This window comes from Polypterus senegalus, chromosome 11 (genome assembly GCF_016835505.1).
Source record: "Polypterus senegalus isolate Bchr_013 chromosome 11, ASM1683550v1, whole genome shotgun sequence".
Lineage (NCBI taxonomy): Eukaryota > Metazoa > Chordata > Cladistia > Polypteriformes > Polypteridae > Polypterus > Polypterus senegalus.
Window position 1 is genome coordinate 42,365,239 of NC_053164.1, and position 20,757 is coordinate 42,385,995.

Below are 20,757 nucleotides of genomic sequence, written 5' to 3' on the forward strand. Positions count from 1 at the left end.
AAGCTAACCTCTTTTTAAGAAGATATGTGCCCTCTGCAAAAATATATACACTTCTGGTATTAGACCCTGAAAAGGACCCTGGCACCATTTCTCCAAAAATAACACTCATCCTACAGCAACAACAACAACAACAACAACATTTATTTATATAGCACATTCTCATACAAATAATGTAGCTCAAAGTGCTTTACATGATAAAGAAAAGAAAAATAAAAGACAAAGTAAGAATTAGAATAAGATAGCACTAATGAACATAGAATAAGAGTAAGGTCCGAATGCCAGGGAGGACAGAAAAAACAAAAAAAAACTCCTGACGGCTGGAGAGACAAAATAAAATCTGCAGGGGTTCCAGGCCACGGGACCGCCCAGCTCCCTCTGGGCATCCTAGGCCAATTGTTATTTAATTTAATCTGAAACAGTTAGGTTTATGTTATGGAGCCTAGAAATTTATGTGCACTCACATAGCAGCATTCTAAGATAAGAAAGGCAGGTTGAATTATACTGACCTGGAACCAGTTTTAATTGGGCGGAAGTATTTCGCAGTTTTCACAGCAAAGATGATGTTAGGGATGAGAAAGAGGGTGCACCAGCCCAGGCAGAACCAGAAGGCATTCTGTAATGGAAGACAAAATGAGGCATGAATGGGAATGACCATCTTATCACATACTTAAAGGGGCAGCTTCGAGGAAGAAGCCTTTTTTATTATGACCTACCTAATCAGAAAAGTAACAGAAAGTTTCTCAAAATGTTTAAATAAATGTAGGGTCATGGCGGGCAGATGATACTCTTGGCAGAATTGGGTGCAAAGCAGGAACCAGCCATGGATAATGCTGTAGTTTAATGCAAGGCTCACTTATGCTCATACCGACTGGGCCAATTTGGAATCACCAGTTAACCAACATCCTTAGAAATGAGAGAAACCCATGCAGACATGGAAAGGATGTGCCAGCTTTACACATGACAACGATTAGATGTTGATTGGCTTTGTTTGGCTGTAACCTCTTTGTTTTCAAAATGAGCAAAATTACAATTATCTGATTTTTAATAATTAGATAACATACAGTGGATACAGAAAGTATTCAGGCCCCTTCACTTTCTGCACATTTTAGCGTGTTGTATAATTAATTTTAAAATAATATATTTGCCATTTTTGTTCATCAATCTACTGTACACTGAATAACCAAAAATGACAAAGTGAAAACACATTTTCAGAAATGTTTGGAAATGTACTAAAAATCAAAAACTGAAATCTCTTATTCATATACTGTAAGTATTTAGAAGCTTTGCTTTGACTCTCCAAATTGTGGTCATGTGCATCCTGATTTTTTTTTTTTAGTTATCCTAGAGATATGTGTATTCACACACTTGTGTACATAAAGTCCACATTTCCCACTGCATTTCAGGACAAAAACCAAGACATGAAGTCCAAAGATCTGTCTGTAGATGGTTGTAATCAAACTGTGCTGAGGCCTAGATCAGGACACGCTTACACAACCATTTCTAAAGCTTTGAGCAGGAGCACAGTGATCTCTACAACCACTTTTGAGTAAAAGGCATATGACAGTCAGCTTGGATTGCATGAGGAAAAAGATTCTCGGCTGTGATGAGAAAAAAATGTAACTGTTTGGTCAGAAATTCAAGCACTATGTTTGGTGAAGACCAGGCACTGCTCATCACGTTCTAATACCATCCCTACAGAGAAGCATGGTGGTGGCAGCATCATGTTATGCTTGGTGCAGAGAAAGGGAGACTGTTCATAATTGAGGGAAGGATGAATGAATCCAATACAGAAAGGTCCTTGAAGAAAACCTGCTCCAGAGTATGCATGACCTCAGAGTGGGCCGATGGTTCACCTTTCAGCACAACAGTCAGCATAAACGGTCCTTGAATCGTCACCTTATCATGGTGGAGGGGTTTGCGTGTCCCAATGATCCTAGGAGCTATGTTGTCCGGGGCTTTATGCCCCTGGTAGGGCCACCCAAGGCAAACTGGTCCTAGGTGAGGGATGAGACAAAGAGTGGTTCAACAAACCAACGTTTTCCCTTGCCCGGACGCGGGTCACCGGGGCCCCCCTCTGGAGCCAGGCCTGGAGGTGGGGCTCGATGGCGAGCGCCTGGTGGCCGGGCCTGCACCCATGGGGCTCGGCCGGGCACAGCCCAAAGAGGTAATGTGGGTCCTCCTCCCCATGGGCTCACCACCTATGGGAGGGGCCAAGGAGGTTGGGTGCAGTGTGAGTTGGGTGGTGGCCGAAGGCGGGGACCTTGGCGGTCTGATCCTCGGCTACAGAAACTGGCTCTTGGGGCGTGGAATGTCACCTCTCTGAAGGGGAAGGAGCCTGAGCTAGTGCGCGAGGTTGAGAGGTTCCGGCTAGATATAGTCGGACTCACCTCGACGCACAGCTTGGACTCTGGAACCAATCTCCTTGAGAGGGGCTGGACTCTCTACCACTCTGGAGTTGCCCCCAGGTGAGAGGTGCCGAGCAGGTGTGGGCATACTTATTGCCCCCTGACTCGGAGCCTGTGCATTGGGGTTTACCCCGGTGGATGAGAGGGTGGCCTCCCTCCGCTTTCGGGTGGGGGGAAAGGTCCTGAATGTTGTTTGTGCGTATGCACCGAACAGCAGTTTGGAGTATCCACCCTTTTTGGAGTCTCTGGAGGGGGTGCTAGAGGGCATACCTTCTGGGGATTCCCTCATTTTGCTGGGAGACTTAAATGCTCACGTGGGCAATGACAGTGAGACCTGGAAGGGCGTGATTGGGAGGAATGGCCCCCCCGATCTGAACCCGAAGCGATGTTTTGTTATTGGACTTCTGTGCTCGTCACGGATTGTCCATAACGAACACCATGTTCAAGCATAAGGGTGTTCATATGTGCACTTGGCACCAGGACACCCTAGGCCTCAGGTCGATGATCGACTTTGTGGTCGTGTCATCGGCCTCCCGGCCATATGTCTTGGACACTCGGGTGAAGAGAGGTGCGGAGCTGTCAACTGATCAGCACCTGGTGGTGAGTTGGCTTCGATGGTGGGGGAAGATGCCGGTCAGACCTGGTAGGCCCAAACGTGTTGTGAGGGTCTGCTGGGAACGGCTGGCAGAGTCCCCTGTCAGAAGTAGCTTCAACTCCCACCTCTGGCAGAACTTCAACCACGTCCCGAGGGAGGTGGGGGACATTGAGTCCGAATGGGCCATGTTCTGTGCCTCTATTGTTGAGGTGGTGGACACCGGCTGTGAGGGATGCCGTCAAGCTGAAGAAGGAGTCCTATAGGACTTTTTTGTCCTGTGGGTCTCTGGAGGCAGCTGATAGGTACCGGCAGGCCAAGCGGAACGCGGCTTCGGTTGTTGCTGAGGCAAAACTCGGGCGTGGGAGGAGTTGGAGAGGCCATGGAGAACGACTTTCGGACGGCTTCGAGGAGATTCTGGTCCACCGTCCGGCGTCTCAGGAGGGGGAAGCAGTGCAGTGTCAACACCGTATATGGTGGGGATGGTGCGCTGCTGACCTCGACTTCGGGCGTTGTGGGTGGGAGGAGTACTTCGAAGACCTCCTCAATCCCACTAACATGCCTTCCAATGAGGAAGCAGAGCCTGGGGACTCTGAGGTGGGCTCTCCCATCTCTGGGACTGAAGTCACCGAGGTGGTCAAAAAACTCCTTGGTGGCAGGGCCCGGGGGGGGATGAGATACCCCAGGAGTTCCTTAAGGCTCTGGATGTTGTAGGACTGTCTTGGTTGACACGCCTCTGCAACATCGCATGGACATCGGGACAGTGCCTCTGGATTGGCAGACCGGGGTGGTGGTCCCCCTCTTTAAAAAGGGGGACCGGAGGGTGTGTTCCAACTATAGAGGGATCACACTCCTCAGCCTCCCTGGAAAAGTCTATTCAGGGGTTCAGGAGAGGAGGGTCCGTCGGATAGTGAACCTCGGATTCAGGAGGAACAGTGTGGTTTTAGTCCTGGTCGGAACAGTGGACCAGCTCTTCACCCTTAGCAGAGTCCTGGAGGGTGCATGGGAGTTTGCCCGACCAGTCTACATGTGTTTTGTGGACTTGGAAAAGGCATTCGACCGTGTCCCTCGGGGAATCCTGTGGGGGGTGCTCCGGGAGTATGGGGTACCGGACCCCCTGATAAGAGCTGTTCGGTCCCTGTACAACCGGTGTCAGAGCTTGGTCCGCATTGCTGGCAGTAAGTCGAGCCCGTTTCCAGTGAGAGTTGGACTCCGCCAGGGCTGCCCTTTGTCACCGATTCTGTTCATAACTTTTATGGACAGAATTTCTAGGGCAGCCAGGGTGTTGAAGGGGTCGGTTTGGTGGACTCAGGATTGGGTCACTGCTTTTGCAGATGATGTTGTCCTGTTTGCTTCATCAGGCCGTGATCTTCAGCTCTCTCTGGATCGGTTCGCAGCTGAGTGTGAAGCGGCTGGGATGAGAATCAGCACCTCCAAATCCGAGAGCATGGTCCTCAGCCGAAAAGGGTGGAGTGCCCTCTCAGGGTTGGGGGAGAGATCCTGCCCCAAGTGGAGGAGTTCAAGTATCTCGGGGTCTTGTTCACGAGTGAGGGAAGAATGGAGTGTGAGATCGACAGGCGGATCGGTGCGGCATCCACAGTGATGCGGGCTCTGCATCGGTCTGTCGTGGTGAAAAGGGAGCTGAGCCGTAAGGCAAAGCTCTCAATTTACCAGTCGATCTACGCTCCTACCCTCACCTATGGTCATGAGCTATGGGTAGTGACCGAAAGAACGAGATCGCGAATACAAGCGGCTGAAATGAGTTTCCTCCGCAGGGTGTCTGGGCTTTCCCTTAAAGATAGGGTGAGAAGCTCAGTCATCCGGGAGGGGCTCAGAGTAGAGCCGCTGCTCCTCCGCATCGAGAGGAGTCAGATGAGGTGGCTCGGGCATCTGATCAGGATGCCTCCTGGACGCCTCCCTGGTGAGGTGTTCCGGGCACGTCCAACCGGGAGGAGCCCCCGGGGAAGACCCAGGACACGCTGGAGGGACTCCTTGGGATTCTCCCGGAAGAGCTAGAAGAAGTGGCCGGGGAGAGGGAAGTCTGGGCCTCTCTGATTAAGCTGCTGCCCCCGCGACCCGACCTCAGATAAGCGGAAGAGGATGGTTGGATGGAATCAGCATAATGCTGGAGAGCCTTCAAGACAAGTCTCAGACTGTTCTTGGGTGACCCAGCTTAAGTTGAGACATAAACCTCATTGAGCCTATGTGGAGAGGCCCAAGGATTGCAGTTTACAGATCCTTCCATGTCCAGTCTAACAGAGCTTGAGAGGATCTGCCAGGAAGAATAGGATAAACTTCCCATATCCCAAAGCATGCACTGGAGTTGCATTGGGACAAGCTTTTGAGTGTCCTTGAGTGGCTCAGCCAAAGCCCAGACTTAAACCTCGTAGAACATCTGAAGATGGCAGTTTAGAGACACTTCCCGTCCAACCTAACAGGACCTGAGGGGATCTGCTTGGAAAACTGAGATACAGTACACTGCCCAAATCCAAGTATGCAAAGCATGTGGAGAATTACCCCAAAAAACTTGAATTTGTAATTGATGGTAAGAGGGCTTCTACAAAGTACTGAATTAAGGGTTGGAATTCTTGTATAAGTTTTTTTTATTAATTTGCAAATCTTTCTGAAAAAATGCTTTGACTTTGACATTATGTATTATTGAGTACAGAACTGGCAATGTATCCATTTAAAATTAAATCTACAATGCAATGAAGTGTGCCAAAAGTGAAAGAGCCTGAATACTTTTTGACTCCACTGTGTATACTCTAAAAGAAAAGCAGAAATTGCATTTATAATTCTAATCACAAAATCAAAAAATCAACTGCATTCATATTCCTTACTAGGTTAATGGTAACTTTAAATTTGACAGTTATAAATACGTGTCGGTGTGTCCATAAATGCATCTTGTAATGAACTGGGACAGATGCCTCTTGTCCCTTGACTGTGAAATTAATTCAATGGCTCTGTTAATGGATGAGTGGCTAGACATCAAATCATTTGAGATTTGCAGACACCATCACCCAGAGTATCTTGAATGTAGCTTGCTGCCAACTACGCCTTCCTCTGAAGCAAAATTATAGAAGTCATCTAATCAAAGGTTATCTGGACATAGTGTCATTTGAAATGCATTCTAATTCTGATTGTAACCAGATTGCAAATCGATTTTCAAAGGCATTGCTTCTCACACTCATCATGGCAGCAAAGATGAAAGTCCAGTTCCCCCCGGTGCAGGCTTTTTGCTGATGATATTGTGTTGTGTAGCATCAGGAAAGAGGAAGTGGAGAGGAAGTTGGAAGAATGGAGAAGGGCTTTGGAAGATAGAGGACTGAAGATAAATAGGAAGAAAACAGAGTACTGTATATGAGGTTTACTAATGATCAGCTATCAGAAGTTAGTCAGAGTGGGTACGTTTAAATATCTAGAATCAGTGGTAGACCAAGGTGGAAAATTAGATGCAGAGATAACCCATAGAGTGCAGTGAGGATGGAACCATTAGAAGACACTATCAGGAGTATTCTATGATCAGAGAATTAAGGTGAAGGTTAATTTAAGACAGTCATAGGAATAGCATTGATTGAGCTGAGACATGGGAAATGTGAATGTTGAGATTGAAGTGTGGAATTACAAAAAAGGTAAGAATAAGAAATCAGACAATCAGAGGTACAACAAAAATGGGAGAGCAATCTAATAAAGTACAGGAAAGTAGGCTGAAGTGGTATGGACAAGTGTTGTAGAGAGCCGATGAATATGTGGGCAAAAGAGTGATGGGAGTAAAAATACAGGGTAGGAGGAAGTGAGGGAGGCCAAAGTCAAGGTGGATGAATAAAGTAAAAGAAGATCTGGAGGAAGAAGGGTCTGACTGAAGAGGAGGTGCAGGACTGAGCTATTTGGAGAAGGTTGATCAAGCATATTGACCTCACATAGAAATGCAAAAAAATGAAGATGAAGTAGAAGTTGTTATTGGGACCACCCTTCTTTTCTGATAGTCCACACATAAAATATAAAAGAAGAAAAGATATTAAGTTTATTAATTTACAGAAGGTGAATAAAGTTAATGATTCAATTTCCAGAGAATAATGTTGAACCACAGTACACTCCTAAACTCATACAGCGAGCAGCAACTTCTGGTGCTAATGTCGGGAGCACGCCAGTGGCTCTGATCAAGTGCATGTTATGGGGAAGGATGTGAATGTAACACAGCAGGTAGTTATGTCTGCCTTTGTTTCTCTAGAGTGGACAAGGACACATGAAGTCACATCCGTCCAACTGGCTTCCAGTCCATTCCCTATTTAAGAGCACTAACGTCCGGAGGTCAGTGTTTATTCTGGAGCTTGCTTCCAATGAGAGAAGGTCCATTCAGAAATGGCTGCTCCCTTTTTGGAAGCATAAATCATATTTGAGCTAACTGTCTAGTCGTGATTACAACTTGCCTGAAGAAGACCCCTGAGTTGCCTCAAAAGTGGCATATTGTAATCTGTCCGTTTAGCCAATAAAAGGTGTCATTTTACTTCACTTCTCATTGCATCCATAACGGCTAACACCCTACATCATCCTACTACTACGGAAAAGTGTTAGAAATAAATTACAGTGTCATACATATTGTAGTGTACTGAAATTTTGCAAGTTCTATTAGATACCTGATGATAAATTCTTTTAATTATGTCATATAAGAATGATCATTTACTAACTGATCTATTGCTTGAATGAACAAGTGATGGAATTATGAAGTTCTTTTTTTAGGAATAGCTATATTGTATGGCTTGATAAACATTTAACCTGAAACATTTTGTATTTTTGTGACAAATTTTAATTATTCCATTTTCATAAAATTAGTGTACACAGGAGAATAATAATTAAAAAAAAAAAAAAAAACTGGGCATAGCAATATGAGCAAGCGTCTCCGGTCCACACCCAAATAATAATGCGTATTTCGATATCCAAATTCAACAAGCTGACACTGATGAAAAATAAATACAACAAAAAAAAGAAGCGCCTTTGCAAAGTGTGCTCTGCAGCAGTTCACCTAAGATGAACTGAAAGCAGTGCTAAATGAAGATGCTTTTGACATCTATGAGTTATAATACAAATATTAGTAAACTGTTTTCTTAGTTTTCTTACCCAGGGGTTCACCACATTTTCACAAGCGATCGTGTAAAGGTTGCTTATGGTGTCAGACACAGGCTGGCAAGAAAGGATGTTCTGGAGGACCTGAAAGCAAAGGGCAGTTTACAGTCCATTGATGTTGAAAAAGTGATGCAATTTGATGTTTTATTGTAATCAGTTTTATCGAGCATTAAAAGGGAAATGTATATACCTTCATTCATCCATTCACTTGTCTAGCCTTCCATTGGCACACACACACACACACACATCGAGCTGCATTAGAGAATGTGGAAGAAAAATGGATTGTCCAGTAAAACATGTGAATATGTGAAGAATGGATAAGCTCAAAACAGACATGGGATTATCTAGGTGCACATGCAATTAAACAGGTTAGGACATGGGTTTGAGCCGCTAGAGGCCCAAGGTAGTTCTTATTCTCTTAGAATTATCAAACACCTTCTCTCTTTTTTTCTTTACAAAACTTATTTATTAAGTACTAAGCTGCTTATAGCAATACATGATTTACTCACCATTCTCTGGACCCAATCTAAATACTGCTGAAAGTAGTTCAGCTCCATATTATAGAAGCAAGTTGTTTGCTGTAAATATACAAGAACATAGATTAGAGTCAGACAAAAACATTAACAAAACAATAAAAACTAACTGTGCTACCTGCTAAGATGAGCTGAAATCGAAATAATCAATGTGTTAATGTTTGCAGTACACTTTGCAATGCACGCATCTCTGTTATATGACATTTGGTATAGGATTCGTAAAAGCAGCAGTAATGTTTATGTTTGTGATGCACCATCTGTTGGAATGACAGAGACTTAGACAACTGAAGGACACACAGACAGACACGCAGACTCTTATCCTTTTATTAAGGTGAACAATATATTAATGATATCCACTAATTGTTACAGTTCAGCCAGGGTTATTGCTTTGGCTTAAGTTTATTTTTGGTATATTTAATGTTTTTCTTGTTATTTAAGTTTTCATTGTTTCTGTTCTTTGTGTTTGTTTATGTAAAATCATATTTTTCTTTGATTCTGCTTTCTAATTATTTAATGTATAACTATTGTGTTTCAATTGCGTAAATCAATATTCTCTTATGTCCCTTATGTTATGTTGTATTTTGTGGCTGGTCTACCCTTTTGCCATTTAAATCAAAGCATAAGGGGAGCTCAAGATAGGTGCATGGAAGGTTTGTGGAGTCAAGTGAATATTAAGTTTTCTGTTTAGACTTTCTAGAGTTTTGATTACAGTATATTTCACTCTGTTATTAAATTATTCTTTTTGGACTTGTTTGCTTTAGATTTCCTTTTAAGCAACTCTTTCCTTGCTATTTTTGAGAATGTTATTTTTCATTCTTGTGAATAAATCTTTTCATTTGTAAAGATTATTTTGTAGATTGGTCTCTGCAAGCTGGGGAAGCTCAGGAGTGGTGCTTGGGAGTTTTTTGGAGTGATTGTAATATTGTTATTGGCTTCTGACTTTTTTTGCGCTGGACTTCAGATTCTGTTATGAATTATGAATTTGGGACTATTTGCTTTAGAATTCCCCGGGACACAATTCCTTTTACTTTTTGAGCATTTTTGCTGAGATTTTTCATATATATATATATACAGTGTAAAAAATGTTGAAGGTTGTGCCCCTCTGTCACATGATTACTCGTAGACAACCTGAGCTAGAACCACGATCTTGATCTTAATTGTTAGCTTATGATGTAATGTCAGTCAGTCATTTTCCAACCCGCTATATCCTAACACAGGGTCTTTGGGGTCTGCCAGAGCCAATCCCAGCCAGCACTGGGTGCAAGGCAGGAACAAATCTCCGGGCAGGGCGCCATCCCAACGCAGGGTACACACACACACATACCAAGCATACACTTGGGACAATTTAACCTAACCTGCATGTCTTTGGACAGTGGGAATGATGTAATGTGAAGCAAAAAATGTGGCTAGCAGGAGCTATTTCAATGTTATCAAGGTTCATGTATTTCTTATGACAAACTGATTGATAAGCTGACATGGCAGAGAGAAAAAAAAAAGCAGCAGCATCTGCTGAGTGTGAAGCTGATTAGGTGTTAAAAAGAAGAAGAAGAACAACAGATCTGCATCTGCTAAGAATCAAATGTCTACAGCATGGCAACCTGCTAGCACTCGTGAACTGCTGGGGCTAAAATCTTGATCTTGAAAGGACTGGAGGTCCACACATTTCAGAGCTGTTAATAAATTTCTTCATTTGAATGTGAATGGTTTCTCAAGCCACCAGTTTTTCTACAATTTTTCCTGTTTCTTGAGATAAAATTGAAATTGTGGAACAAGTATATTATTCTCATGAGTTAACCCCTTTCAGGCTTGTGCAGACTGAAGGACACCGTTAAGTTTGGGGTTAAGCCATTTGGAGTGAGCCCTATTCTAGGAAGACAAAGGTGGTTTGGCTAGGCTTGTAGAACCTTTAGAATGCCTCACACCCTCACTTGCTGTTCTGAGTCCAGATCACAACACTCATGAAACTTGTCAAATAAATTAATGGCTTAAATTAATGGAGTAAATCATTAGTTTCATTATGAACTTGCTAAAGAACACAAAGTTAACATAGCATTAACTGGTCATAAAATGTGATCTGATCTTCATCTAAGTCACAGGTGTTATGATTTCAAGTCAGGACTGTAGTAAAGATGGTGTGAGGCCTTCAAATAAGCAGCAGAGCAGAACAGAATCTCTACTGGTCTGTCCAAACAAGCCTCACCCCACTCCAGTTGGCTCACCTACTGCTACCTGAGGCTGCGGCCTCCACAGAGCCAGAAATGAGGAAACTGACTTAATAGTTCAAAATGCCTTTTAACAATTCTAAAGGAACTTTAACATGTCTCTAAATGGAAAGGACACCGTAACAAAATCCTTTGGCTTGAAAAGTCAATCCACAAAATAATTTTTAGACATCATAAATAGTTATTCAAAAAAAGAAAAATCTTTAAAGAACAAAAAGGATGCAAAAGGACACGCCTAAAAGGCAATACTGTACACCGCAAACAAGTCCCTGGCACAATCCAGAATCAGAATATTTAAAAACAAAGCAAAAATAATCCAGCAAGCCAGAATATCCAATAAATAAAAACACAACACTTATAAGAACTCCTTCACAACCTTAAATGGCAGGCTTACTGTATTTATGGTGCATTACTGCCACCAACTGGACTGGAGTGTGGTGCAGAGTATGAAGGGCAAAAAACACCTCTTCATTTTTACAAATCACTCTAAAAAGCCCTATAGATTGCAAATAGATAACAATTATCCTATGATATGAACTAAAGTTATTTCTATATCCAATTAAAGTAAGACTATTAAGTCCCCTTACCTGAATTGATTTTTGTAATTGATTCCTTTCTTCTTTGTTTGCTTCATATTGAAATATTACATGTTTTACAGTTTTATGTTGGTCATGCAAATAATTAAGCCCTGGGCGTCCTATTCTTTTTTTTTTTTTTTGAAGTTTTATTAATTTTATTGCAATCCATACAAATCAATCAATTTTTTAGAAAAAGTAAAATTGAGTTAAGAACAAATCGATCCCCACCCCTGAGAGAGAGAGCAAGGCAAAAGGCGTGAAATTTAATGCTTGTAAACATACCTAAATTAATAAATTTGATGAGATGGATGCATAAGACATAGAAATACGGAAATAACTGCTTCCTCTGTGCTTTAAGAGCTTATTTTAAAATATTACTGATTAGATCCTGCCATGTTTTGAAAAAAGTCTGTACGGATCCTCTAACTGAGTATTTGATTTTTTCCAATTTCAAATAGTATAACACATCGGTTTCCCAGTTTGGGTTCTTCCAGTTTATCAGAATAAGCCTCTATTCTTAACATAATCAGAATTATTCTCTCCCTTCTTGTTTTTTCACCTTACCCCACATTTCTTACAGTTGTATGTACTCTACACAGTCAATTAACTTGCCTTACTTCCAATTATCCCACAAATTTTGCCATAACCCAGTAATTTATGATTTTACCAGCTTCTGTTTTACTAATTGGAATATCCATATCTTTAAACCTTTTAACAGCTTTTTCATCCATATGGTCTATTCAACAACTTTATGAAAAGAAACCCACAAGAAACACTCAGACAAACCAAGCCTGAACTCTCCCACTGCTTTGACCTAAATGGCCAGGAATGGTGATGTAAGGGTGGCCCTGCCTCTTAGGGCTCCAACCACAAGAAACAGGGAATATAAGTAAATGTAAAGACACAGTACTATAAATTAGCCAATTATAAACAAAATCGACAGAAACATTAAACAATATAAAAAAAATAATACAAAGGCAAAAAACACAATAATACATCTAAACATATGTTAAACACATAACAAACATAGACAAACACAGAAACAATTATAATTTTTCATGTCTTTATTGAACACACCCATCAAACATTCACCATGTGCTGTGGAAGAAGTAAGTGAATTGGATTTAATAAATGGCTGAACCTTCTTTGGCACTAATAACCGCTATCTAGAACTTCCAGTAGCTGTAGGTCAAAACTACCTAATGTTCAGGAAGCTTTTGACCATTCATCCTTACTGAGTTGCTTTCATTCAGCCATATTCTTAGGCTTCCTGGTGTGAACAGCTTCCTTTACTGGGCTAAGCTTTGGGTTATTACTTGGTCACTCCAAAATGGGGACTTGTCTTTTTTTGAAGCCATTCTGTAGTAGATTTACTTTGATGTTTAGTGCCATTACCCTGCTGACTTACCCAACTTCTACTGAAACCTCAGCTGGCAGACAGCCACCCTGACATTATCCTGCAGGATGTCCTACTGTCCAGGCCCCAAGTCAGCACAGCAGCCCCAAATAATGATACTTCCTTCACCTTACTTCATTGTTGGGATGTTTTATGTTGCTTGGCTATGCTCTTTTAACATTGTATGTACTGTTGCATATTCTTGCGGAACAATTCAACTTTAGTTTCATCATTCCACAAACCATTTCCTCAATGGCATTGTGAAGAGTAAATAAATCTGTGGTAAACCTCAGGCATGCAGCAATGTGTTTATTGGAAAGAAGTGGCTTCCTGCCATGCACGCCATGCCTGTTCAATGTTTCAGGTAAGGTAGACTCAGAGGTGTTAGCCTGTTCCCACGATTCCTTGAAGCCTCTCGCTGTGGCACTAGGGTTCTTTTCTACCTCATTGAGCATTCTGTGTTGTGCTTTTCAAGTCATCTTAGTTGGGTTCCCAATTCTAGAGGGAGCAGCCAGAGTACTAAACGGTCTCCGTTTATACACAATTTCTATAACTATGGACTGACAATTATCCAAGATCGTTGAAATGACTTCATAACACTTCCCACTTTATAAAATTCAGCAATTCTTGATCATAGATCTGCTGAGATCTCTGTTTTGCTAGGCATGCTTCATAGAACCGGATGCTTCATGTAAATAGGAAAATGTTTAAGTCTTTTATTTTATAGGTTAAAGTACCTCTAAGCCACACCTCCAGTCCTCTTTCATTGGTTGGACTCCAGGTTTGCTGACTCCTGACTCCAGTTACTTATTTGTTGGCGTAAGCAGCCTAGGGTTTCACATACTTTTTCCAACCTACTGTACACTCGTGAATGTTTGAATGATGTAATCAATATGTAGAAGAGCAATACAATAATTTGTGTGTTATTAGTTAAAACATACTGTGTTTGTTGATTATGTTAATTTAGATGAAAATCCGACCGTGTTTTAAGACAGATTTATACATAAATGCAGTTATTTCCTTTACGTGTTAACTGTTTGATGTGTATGGTTCAATTTAATTTGTTGGTATACTTCCAGCAATGTCTGTGACCATAAATCCTTTCCACACACTTAAACACCAGTATCTCAGTGTACACTGAGATTGGTTAAGACACTTAACAAAGTCAAGAAAAGTAAAGGCACAATAAAATATCTTACATTTTTCACAATGTCAGTCACATTATTAAGCCTCAGCTGAAGATTGGCAATGCTATCCAGTGTTCCTCCAATGTTGCTCTAGAAGAAAAAAGAAAACATTATCCAAATTTTATTTTTCCCCGTGGCTGAAACATCATCAGTGAAATTATGCCTTATCTTATACTGATTTTAAATTCTGAACATTATCAGACATACTAAACATGTCGATTAGGAGAAGACCTCATCACAACAGGCAAAATTCTACTTGTGATATCATTCAGAATCATTCACATGTAAAGAAGCAGGACAATTTTGAAAGGGTATGAGGCCAATTTGGTGGAAGACATGACGGGTAAGCAGGCCAAACAATAGACCAGTGCCATCTAAATTCCCATGTCTGGGCAGCTATCAGTATTACTCTTTTGGCAGCATTTGCAAAGTGGTCTTGACATCAATTGAAATCAGTGCCATCCTTCATGAATATTACATTTTAAATCCCGATTAAGATAAAAAAAAAATTGTTTTTACCTGAAAACCCTGTGTAGAATTAACCAAAAAGTTGACATTACGTTGAACCACACTCTGAAATTAAAGAAACAAATTAGTATAGTGACAAAAACATGTATTCATTTTTCTTGATTCTGAACCAGTTTTACCACATGGATCTTGATGTTAGGAGCCAACCCAAAATAAGGCACAAACTCAACACAGGGCTCACTTGTGTACACACCTTAAATCACCCACACCGGCTCAATTTTGGGATCTGAGGGAAGACTGGAGTACCCAGAAGAATCCCATATGCTCTCAATGAGAAATTACAAACTAATCAAATGAGGGAGCTGAAAGGCAGCAGTGAGGACCCCTGGGTCACCGTGCCAGAAGAGGAAAATAATTTGCCTGTTTTTTTGACTTTTGTAAACGAGTTAAATTCAGATACAGATATGGGCTCTCAGCAGCTTATATGTTTTTGTTGATTTTTCACACTTATTCCTTGGGATGGAGTGGTGGCTCTGAGACTAGGGATCTGCACTGGCAATCGAATCACATAAACTCCAAAAGGGACTCTGCTCCATTGGGCCCCTGAGCAAGGCCCTTAACCTGCAATTGCTCCATCCTGGGTATGATGTTAATCTGCATTCAGCCCTGCATGTAGGCCCTCCAACCTGTAGTGAAAAAACCAGGGGGTCAGTGACAGAATTGGCACTCCAGCCACCATAAAAACCTCACACTGTTCCATTCCATCTGAACTGGTGTGGTGCTGAGGTGTCACCCGTTGCATGGCTGCACACGGGTCCTATTCTGGGATCCTGAGGTGGTTTGTCATGTGGTGGGTGCGGCAAAATGCTGTAACCTCTCTCTTTCTCTTTCACAACCACGTCTGTCTTATTTGTGGTGCAGTAATAAGACTGAGACCTAAGTCAGGTGTCATCAAATAGTCCTAACCTGGGTCAAAATCCCCCGAAATCAAGACCTCCCCCCTAACACAGGCACACACACTTTAAAAGAAACATTCTCCATTCCCTCGTGAACCCTTTGATATAATCGCATATTCATTCATATCACGCACACACAGCAAGTCAATTCAAGCCTGTCAAAGTTATACACAAGATGAGGAATTAGCAGGTCTACGCTGCACTGAATTCATTCTGATGTTATTTCACTGGTCTGCACTGAATTCCGCTATATCCTAACACAGGGTCACGGGGGTCTGCTGGAGCCAATCCCAGCCAGCATAGGGCGCAAGGCAGGAACAAAGCCCGGGCAGGGTGCCAGCCCACTGCAGGGTGCACACACATACACCAAGCCCACACTAGGGACAATTTAGGATCGCCAATGCACCTAACCTGCATATCTCTGGACTGTGGAGGAAAACAACGCAGACACGTAGAGAACATACAAACTCCATGCAGGGAGGACCCGGGAAGTGAACCCTGGTCTCCTAACTGTGAGGCAGCAGTGCTACCACTGTGCCACTCTGAAATCCTCTGCTTTAAAAAGAAAAAAAGAAAAAATCAGTGTACTTTATACATTTAGGTGTGCTGAAACCATTTCTGAAACTGTAATTTCTCTTCTATAAACTGTTTTGGCAAGATATGAAAATCAATGAAAAACACCCTCCTGGCTCATCATTGGTAAACAATTCCACCCCGGGGTGAAAGAGGGTGCTGTCGCTAATGATGTCATCTTTTTCTGTTTCGACAGCATGGAGAAGCCACCCACTCATGGTAACTGACTTTGCTCCTTCTGTCTGGAGGACTATATATTCAACTTCTTTATCTGTATATATTCATTATATCTACTTTATGCATGCAAATGTACAGAAAGGCAATAATTAAACACTGGGTAGCCTGCCTTTGTAAGGGAGTAGTATGGATGGGCATAGTTTGCAGGAGGTAGTGTTAATATTAAAGGTGTTAGTGTGTTTTTTCCATATTTTCTCGAAGGCTGGGTTTATACTTCACACGATGCGTGCGCTTGTGGACGCTACTGCTATGCAAGCGGTGTACTGTTTATACCTGCACATGTACTTTACATGAATCTGGAGGATTCCACCAGGTGGCAGTGTGAGATATCATCATGGTTAAAAAATCAACGTTTGGCTTCGCTGTGCTGAGAATTGCCCGAAACATCCATTTAATTTCCAGAACACCTTGCCACAATATCTCTGAAAAGGGTGCATAGGGTGCGAAGCAGAAACACTCCCTGGACATCATCACCAGCTGAATACAAGGTCACACATACACTAGCATCATTTTAGCATCATCAAATCCCCAAACCTGCATTTCCTTGGAAGGAAACCGGAGTACACTGTGGAAACCCACCAGGAAAACACGCAGACTCTAGGCAAGGAACCAGGGACGTGACTCCCTACTATGAGGCAGCAGCGCTACCGCTCTGCCACTGTGCTGTCCCGAAGTGTGTAATTATTAACAGTATTAATTATGTAAATGGAGTTAATGATTTATCTATAAAATATAACATGCATACTTTAACACATTTCATTCTAAATGCGCAGAGAGCTGAAGGATCATAAATGTAATGTGTTCTGTGTGGTAATCACTGCTTGCCGCTGCTGTCAGTGCAGGAGGAAGAAAAACAAAGATGGCACAGAAGATGGTAGGTGAGACCTTTAAAATGTATTGTGTCATTACGATGTGGAATATGCGATGCTTGTATTGCCTATATGAGAAATAGGTGAAGAAAAGCACCACAAATACACTTGTATGTCAGGATTTAAGTTTGATGATCGAACACATTCATCAAACATTGAATCACACACATCGATCCTGCAGGATCTGCAAAGCGCCATTTTGATAGCAAACAGAGGCTCTGACATTACATTCCATCTCGAACACACTGCGTCCCCTGATTTTTTGCTGGTACTGCAACTCGTGCACATGTCACATTAATTTCTGAGAACATGTTCAAAGGAAGTGTCAAATAAACACTGGGCATGCGTGGCAGCCATGATGTGTCTGTGTCGTGTTCTGAGCGTCAAGTATAAACTGGCCCAAATGATTGTGTCAATGTGCGTAAATGCCCACACGCTAATGGTATTATTTGACTGCATTAACATACTGTGATTCTTTTAGTATGTCATTAGATCAAACTTATTATAATTATTCTATTTTATCAACAAATGATTAGAAAGTTCACAAGCAATAGAGAGCAAAATTGAAATTAGAGAACAAGAAGTACAATAGTATGATAAGGAATAGACAAATAAATTGGAAGTAAAGTCAAAACAGCTTAACAGTTAATTAAATTAGTACATCTGCTGACACCCAGAAAGAGGCAGAAAGTCTAAGCAGGTGCAAATGCTTTGTGAATTGATGCATTTTCAAAAGGCGCCAGAATGTCAGCAGATTTGGAGCAGATGGAAGCTCATTTCACATCCTGAGAATGACAAGTAAGACATCCTACAGCACTCGCATATCTGGTCACAGGGGCAGTCAGTGCTTAATTTTGTTTTTACCATTTGAGCTTTATTCTCTGAACTTTCTCAGTCCAGTTTAGAGTGGAAAGGAGAGGTACACCAGGAACAAGGCAAGAATCACCCTTGGGTTGGTTAAGTCAATCGGAGGTCCCACTCATGTTTCTACTCATATAGGTCCAATTCAGAGCTTTCAACCAACTTAATCTACATGTAGCTGGCATGTAGGAAGAATCTTAAAATAACTGAAGAAAATCTCCAGTTATTAAAACAAGGTGTGATTATGCCAACTCTGTCCTGTAATTAAACTACAGCTATGGCAAAGAAAGTGTAGGCCTCCAAAGAATACACAGACAAGGCCTACCCCAGGCTTAAAAGGGGCCTTGGCTTTTACATTTCAAAATATCACTGTGATTATCCCAAAATAATAATCTTATCAAAATCCTTGTCCAGGAAGGACAAGGCCACAAAGTAATCCTTATAAATTCAATAGTTCATTTATAATTATCCAAAAGGATTAGTTAAAGAATGCAAGCCAAGATAAACAAGTCTCAATAAATAATGATCAAAACCCAAGAACAGAATCAAAAATAATGCAGAACCAGAAAAATCAGTAGTTACTCTAATACACTCCACGAGAACAATCAATGGCCATCTTATTGTTACTCTCAAACAAGTTTTATTAGGAGATTTGTAAATAATGAATGTGCAAAGATTTAACTTTGGTCTTTGAAAAGGTCTGGCGAAAATATTTGCTAAGGTCATTTCAAAAGCAGTTTGAACTTTCACTGAAGCACAAAGAGCTAAACCAAAGTAAAAAGCAAACCTAACATCAAAACAAAAATATCTTTCCCTAAATTGTTTGTTTGTCCTAACACCTTGAACGGCTTAAATTTTAAGTGCTGTTGACTGGATGCAGCCATTTTTTATGTCATGGCTACCGCAGTGTTGCCAGCAATGGATGTAGCATTGTAGCATCCAAACACACAAAATGACAACACTTATGTATTCTGAAAGCAAAAAATGGCAGTTCCCAAGGGAAACAAATGATTAAAATATGAGTCAGCACTAATCAAAATTAATAATGTATCATAAACACAGGCTTTTGCTAGAAAAAAGTAATTAATAAATTCCTGACACATGCCGTTGTGCCATCCCTTGAACTTCAAATGATTGTAGCTTTCCAAATTGTGGTCCATTACCTCTGCTGGTAACGCTTTCTGCTGCCTTTTCTTTCTTATCATAATCAATTGTTTTCAAGTGTACAAAACCATAATGACACTTTTTCATAAGTCTTGTGTTAAATCTGCTTTTGTAAGTTGGTTTGGCAACCTCAGCATTAAAACTATAACCAACAAAAATAAGTAGCAAAATGACTGGTTAGTGGCAGACCCTGTTCACTGAGCTGTATTACAGACAGGTTAGAAGGAAGGCCAACTCAATTCTGTCAGACAGTAACCATCCTCCTTCTTAAAGTTTAGCTGCTACCATCAGGCTGCAGATTTAAGAACTTTTATTTTAAGTTACATTAGTTTAGATAAACTTTATTTATCCCAAGGGGGAATTCAATTAGTGCCCTGCCCGGGGTTTGTTTCCTGCCTTGCACCCTGTGTTGGCTGGGATTGGCTCCAGCAGACCCCCGTGACCCTGTAGTTAGGATATAGCAGGTTGGGTAATGCATGGATGGATGGGAACTCAATTAGGTGGCGCAGTGGGTAGCGCTACTGCCTCGCAGTTAGGAGACTTGGGTTCGCTTCCCGTGTCCCCTCTCTGCGGAGTTTGCATGTTCTCCCCGTGTCTACGTGAGTTTCCTCCGGGTGCTCTGGTTTCCTCCCACAGTCCAAAGACATGCAGGTTAGGTGCATTGGCGATTCTAAATTGTCCTTGGTGTGTGTGGGTGTGCCCTGCGGTGGGCTGGCACCCTGCCTGGGGTTTGTTTCCTGCCCTGTGTTGTCTGGGATTGGCTCCAGCAGACCCCCATGACCCTGTAGTTAGGATATAGCGGGTTGGATGATGGATGGATGGACGGATGGATGGGAATTCAATTAACAAGTAAATAAATAAAAGCAAATGAATAACACTACAAAAAATCAAAGCAAGTGGAAAGGTATTTATATCATGACTAAATCTTATTTTCCTTATTGTAAGAATTATTGATTTATCAAAACAATTGTATCTTACAATTACCTATCTTAATTCTTGTCAAGAAAATGTATACATGAAGTAAGCAACTGGTCTAGAACAAGAAGCATTTTGAATTCTGTGACTTGTAGGTATGCTGAGAAATTCCAAGTTATTATTATTAAAGGTAATTATTCTTCTTTTTGCAAATCTCGAGTAAGTGTACTTATGATAAGAATAGTTGCCAGCTGTTGAGTCTTAGTGTATCAGTCCCTTATGTTTTGAACTTTCCTGCTGCAAACAAATTTCCCTCAAGAATACTAAAGTCTATCTACAGTAAATTAACCTAACCTAACATCTGTTACTCATCTGTATGCTATTTAATAATATATTAACGATGACAATATCATCCTGCCAATTTAACAAAAGTAAACTTATCCTAACTGATAATACTAAATGATCACTTTGTTTTTTAAAAAAATTACCCAATTCTCTGAACTCACCTTTTTATATTGTAGGACCACAGCATACCTTTAGTTCGTCCATTTCGGAGTACACTTACTCAAACTAGGACAACTAGCCCTCATCCCAACATTTGGAAGTAACACATTGATGGATAAATGTACTTCCCGCTAGTCTGCCAGCAATGGATGGCGTGTATTCTGTTTTTCTAT

General features: G+C 41.4%; 1 protein-coding gene across 1 annotated transcript in view; it reads right to left on the reverse strand.

The window, feature by feature from the left end:
- The window catches only part of LOC120538887 (prominin-2-like), a 125,698-nt gene that overhangs the window by 5,390 nt on the left and 99,551 nt on the right, over nt 1-20,757 (reverse strand). The window contains exons 18-22 of the mRNA XM_039768469.1: nt 14,557-14,610; nt 14,050-14,127; nt 8,631-8,699; nt 8,116-8,205; nt 507-613 (exon numbers count right to left, since the gene is read on the reverse strand). Coding sequence (XP_039624403.1) covers nt 507-613; nt 8,116-8,205; nt 8,631-8,699; nt 14,050-14,127; nt 14,557-14,610 — 398 coding nt within the window. The remainder of the gene's footprint in view (nt 1-506; nt 614-8,115; nt 8,206-8,630; nt 8,700-14,049; nt 14,128-14,556; nt 14,611-20,757) is intronic.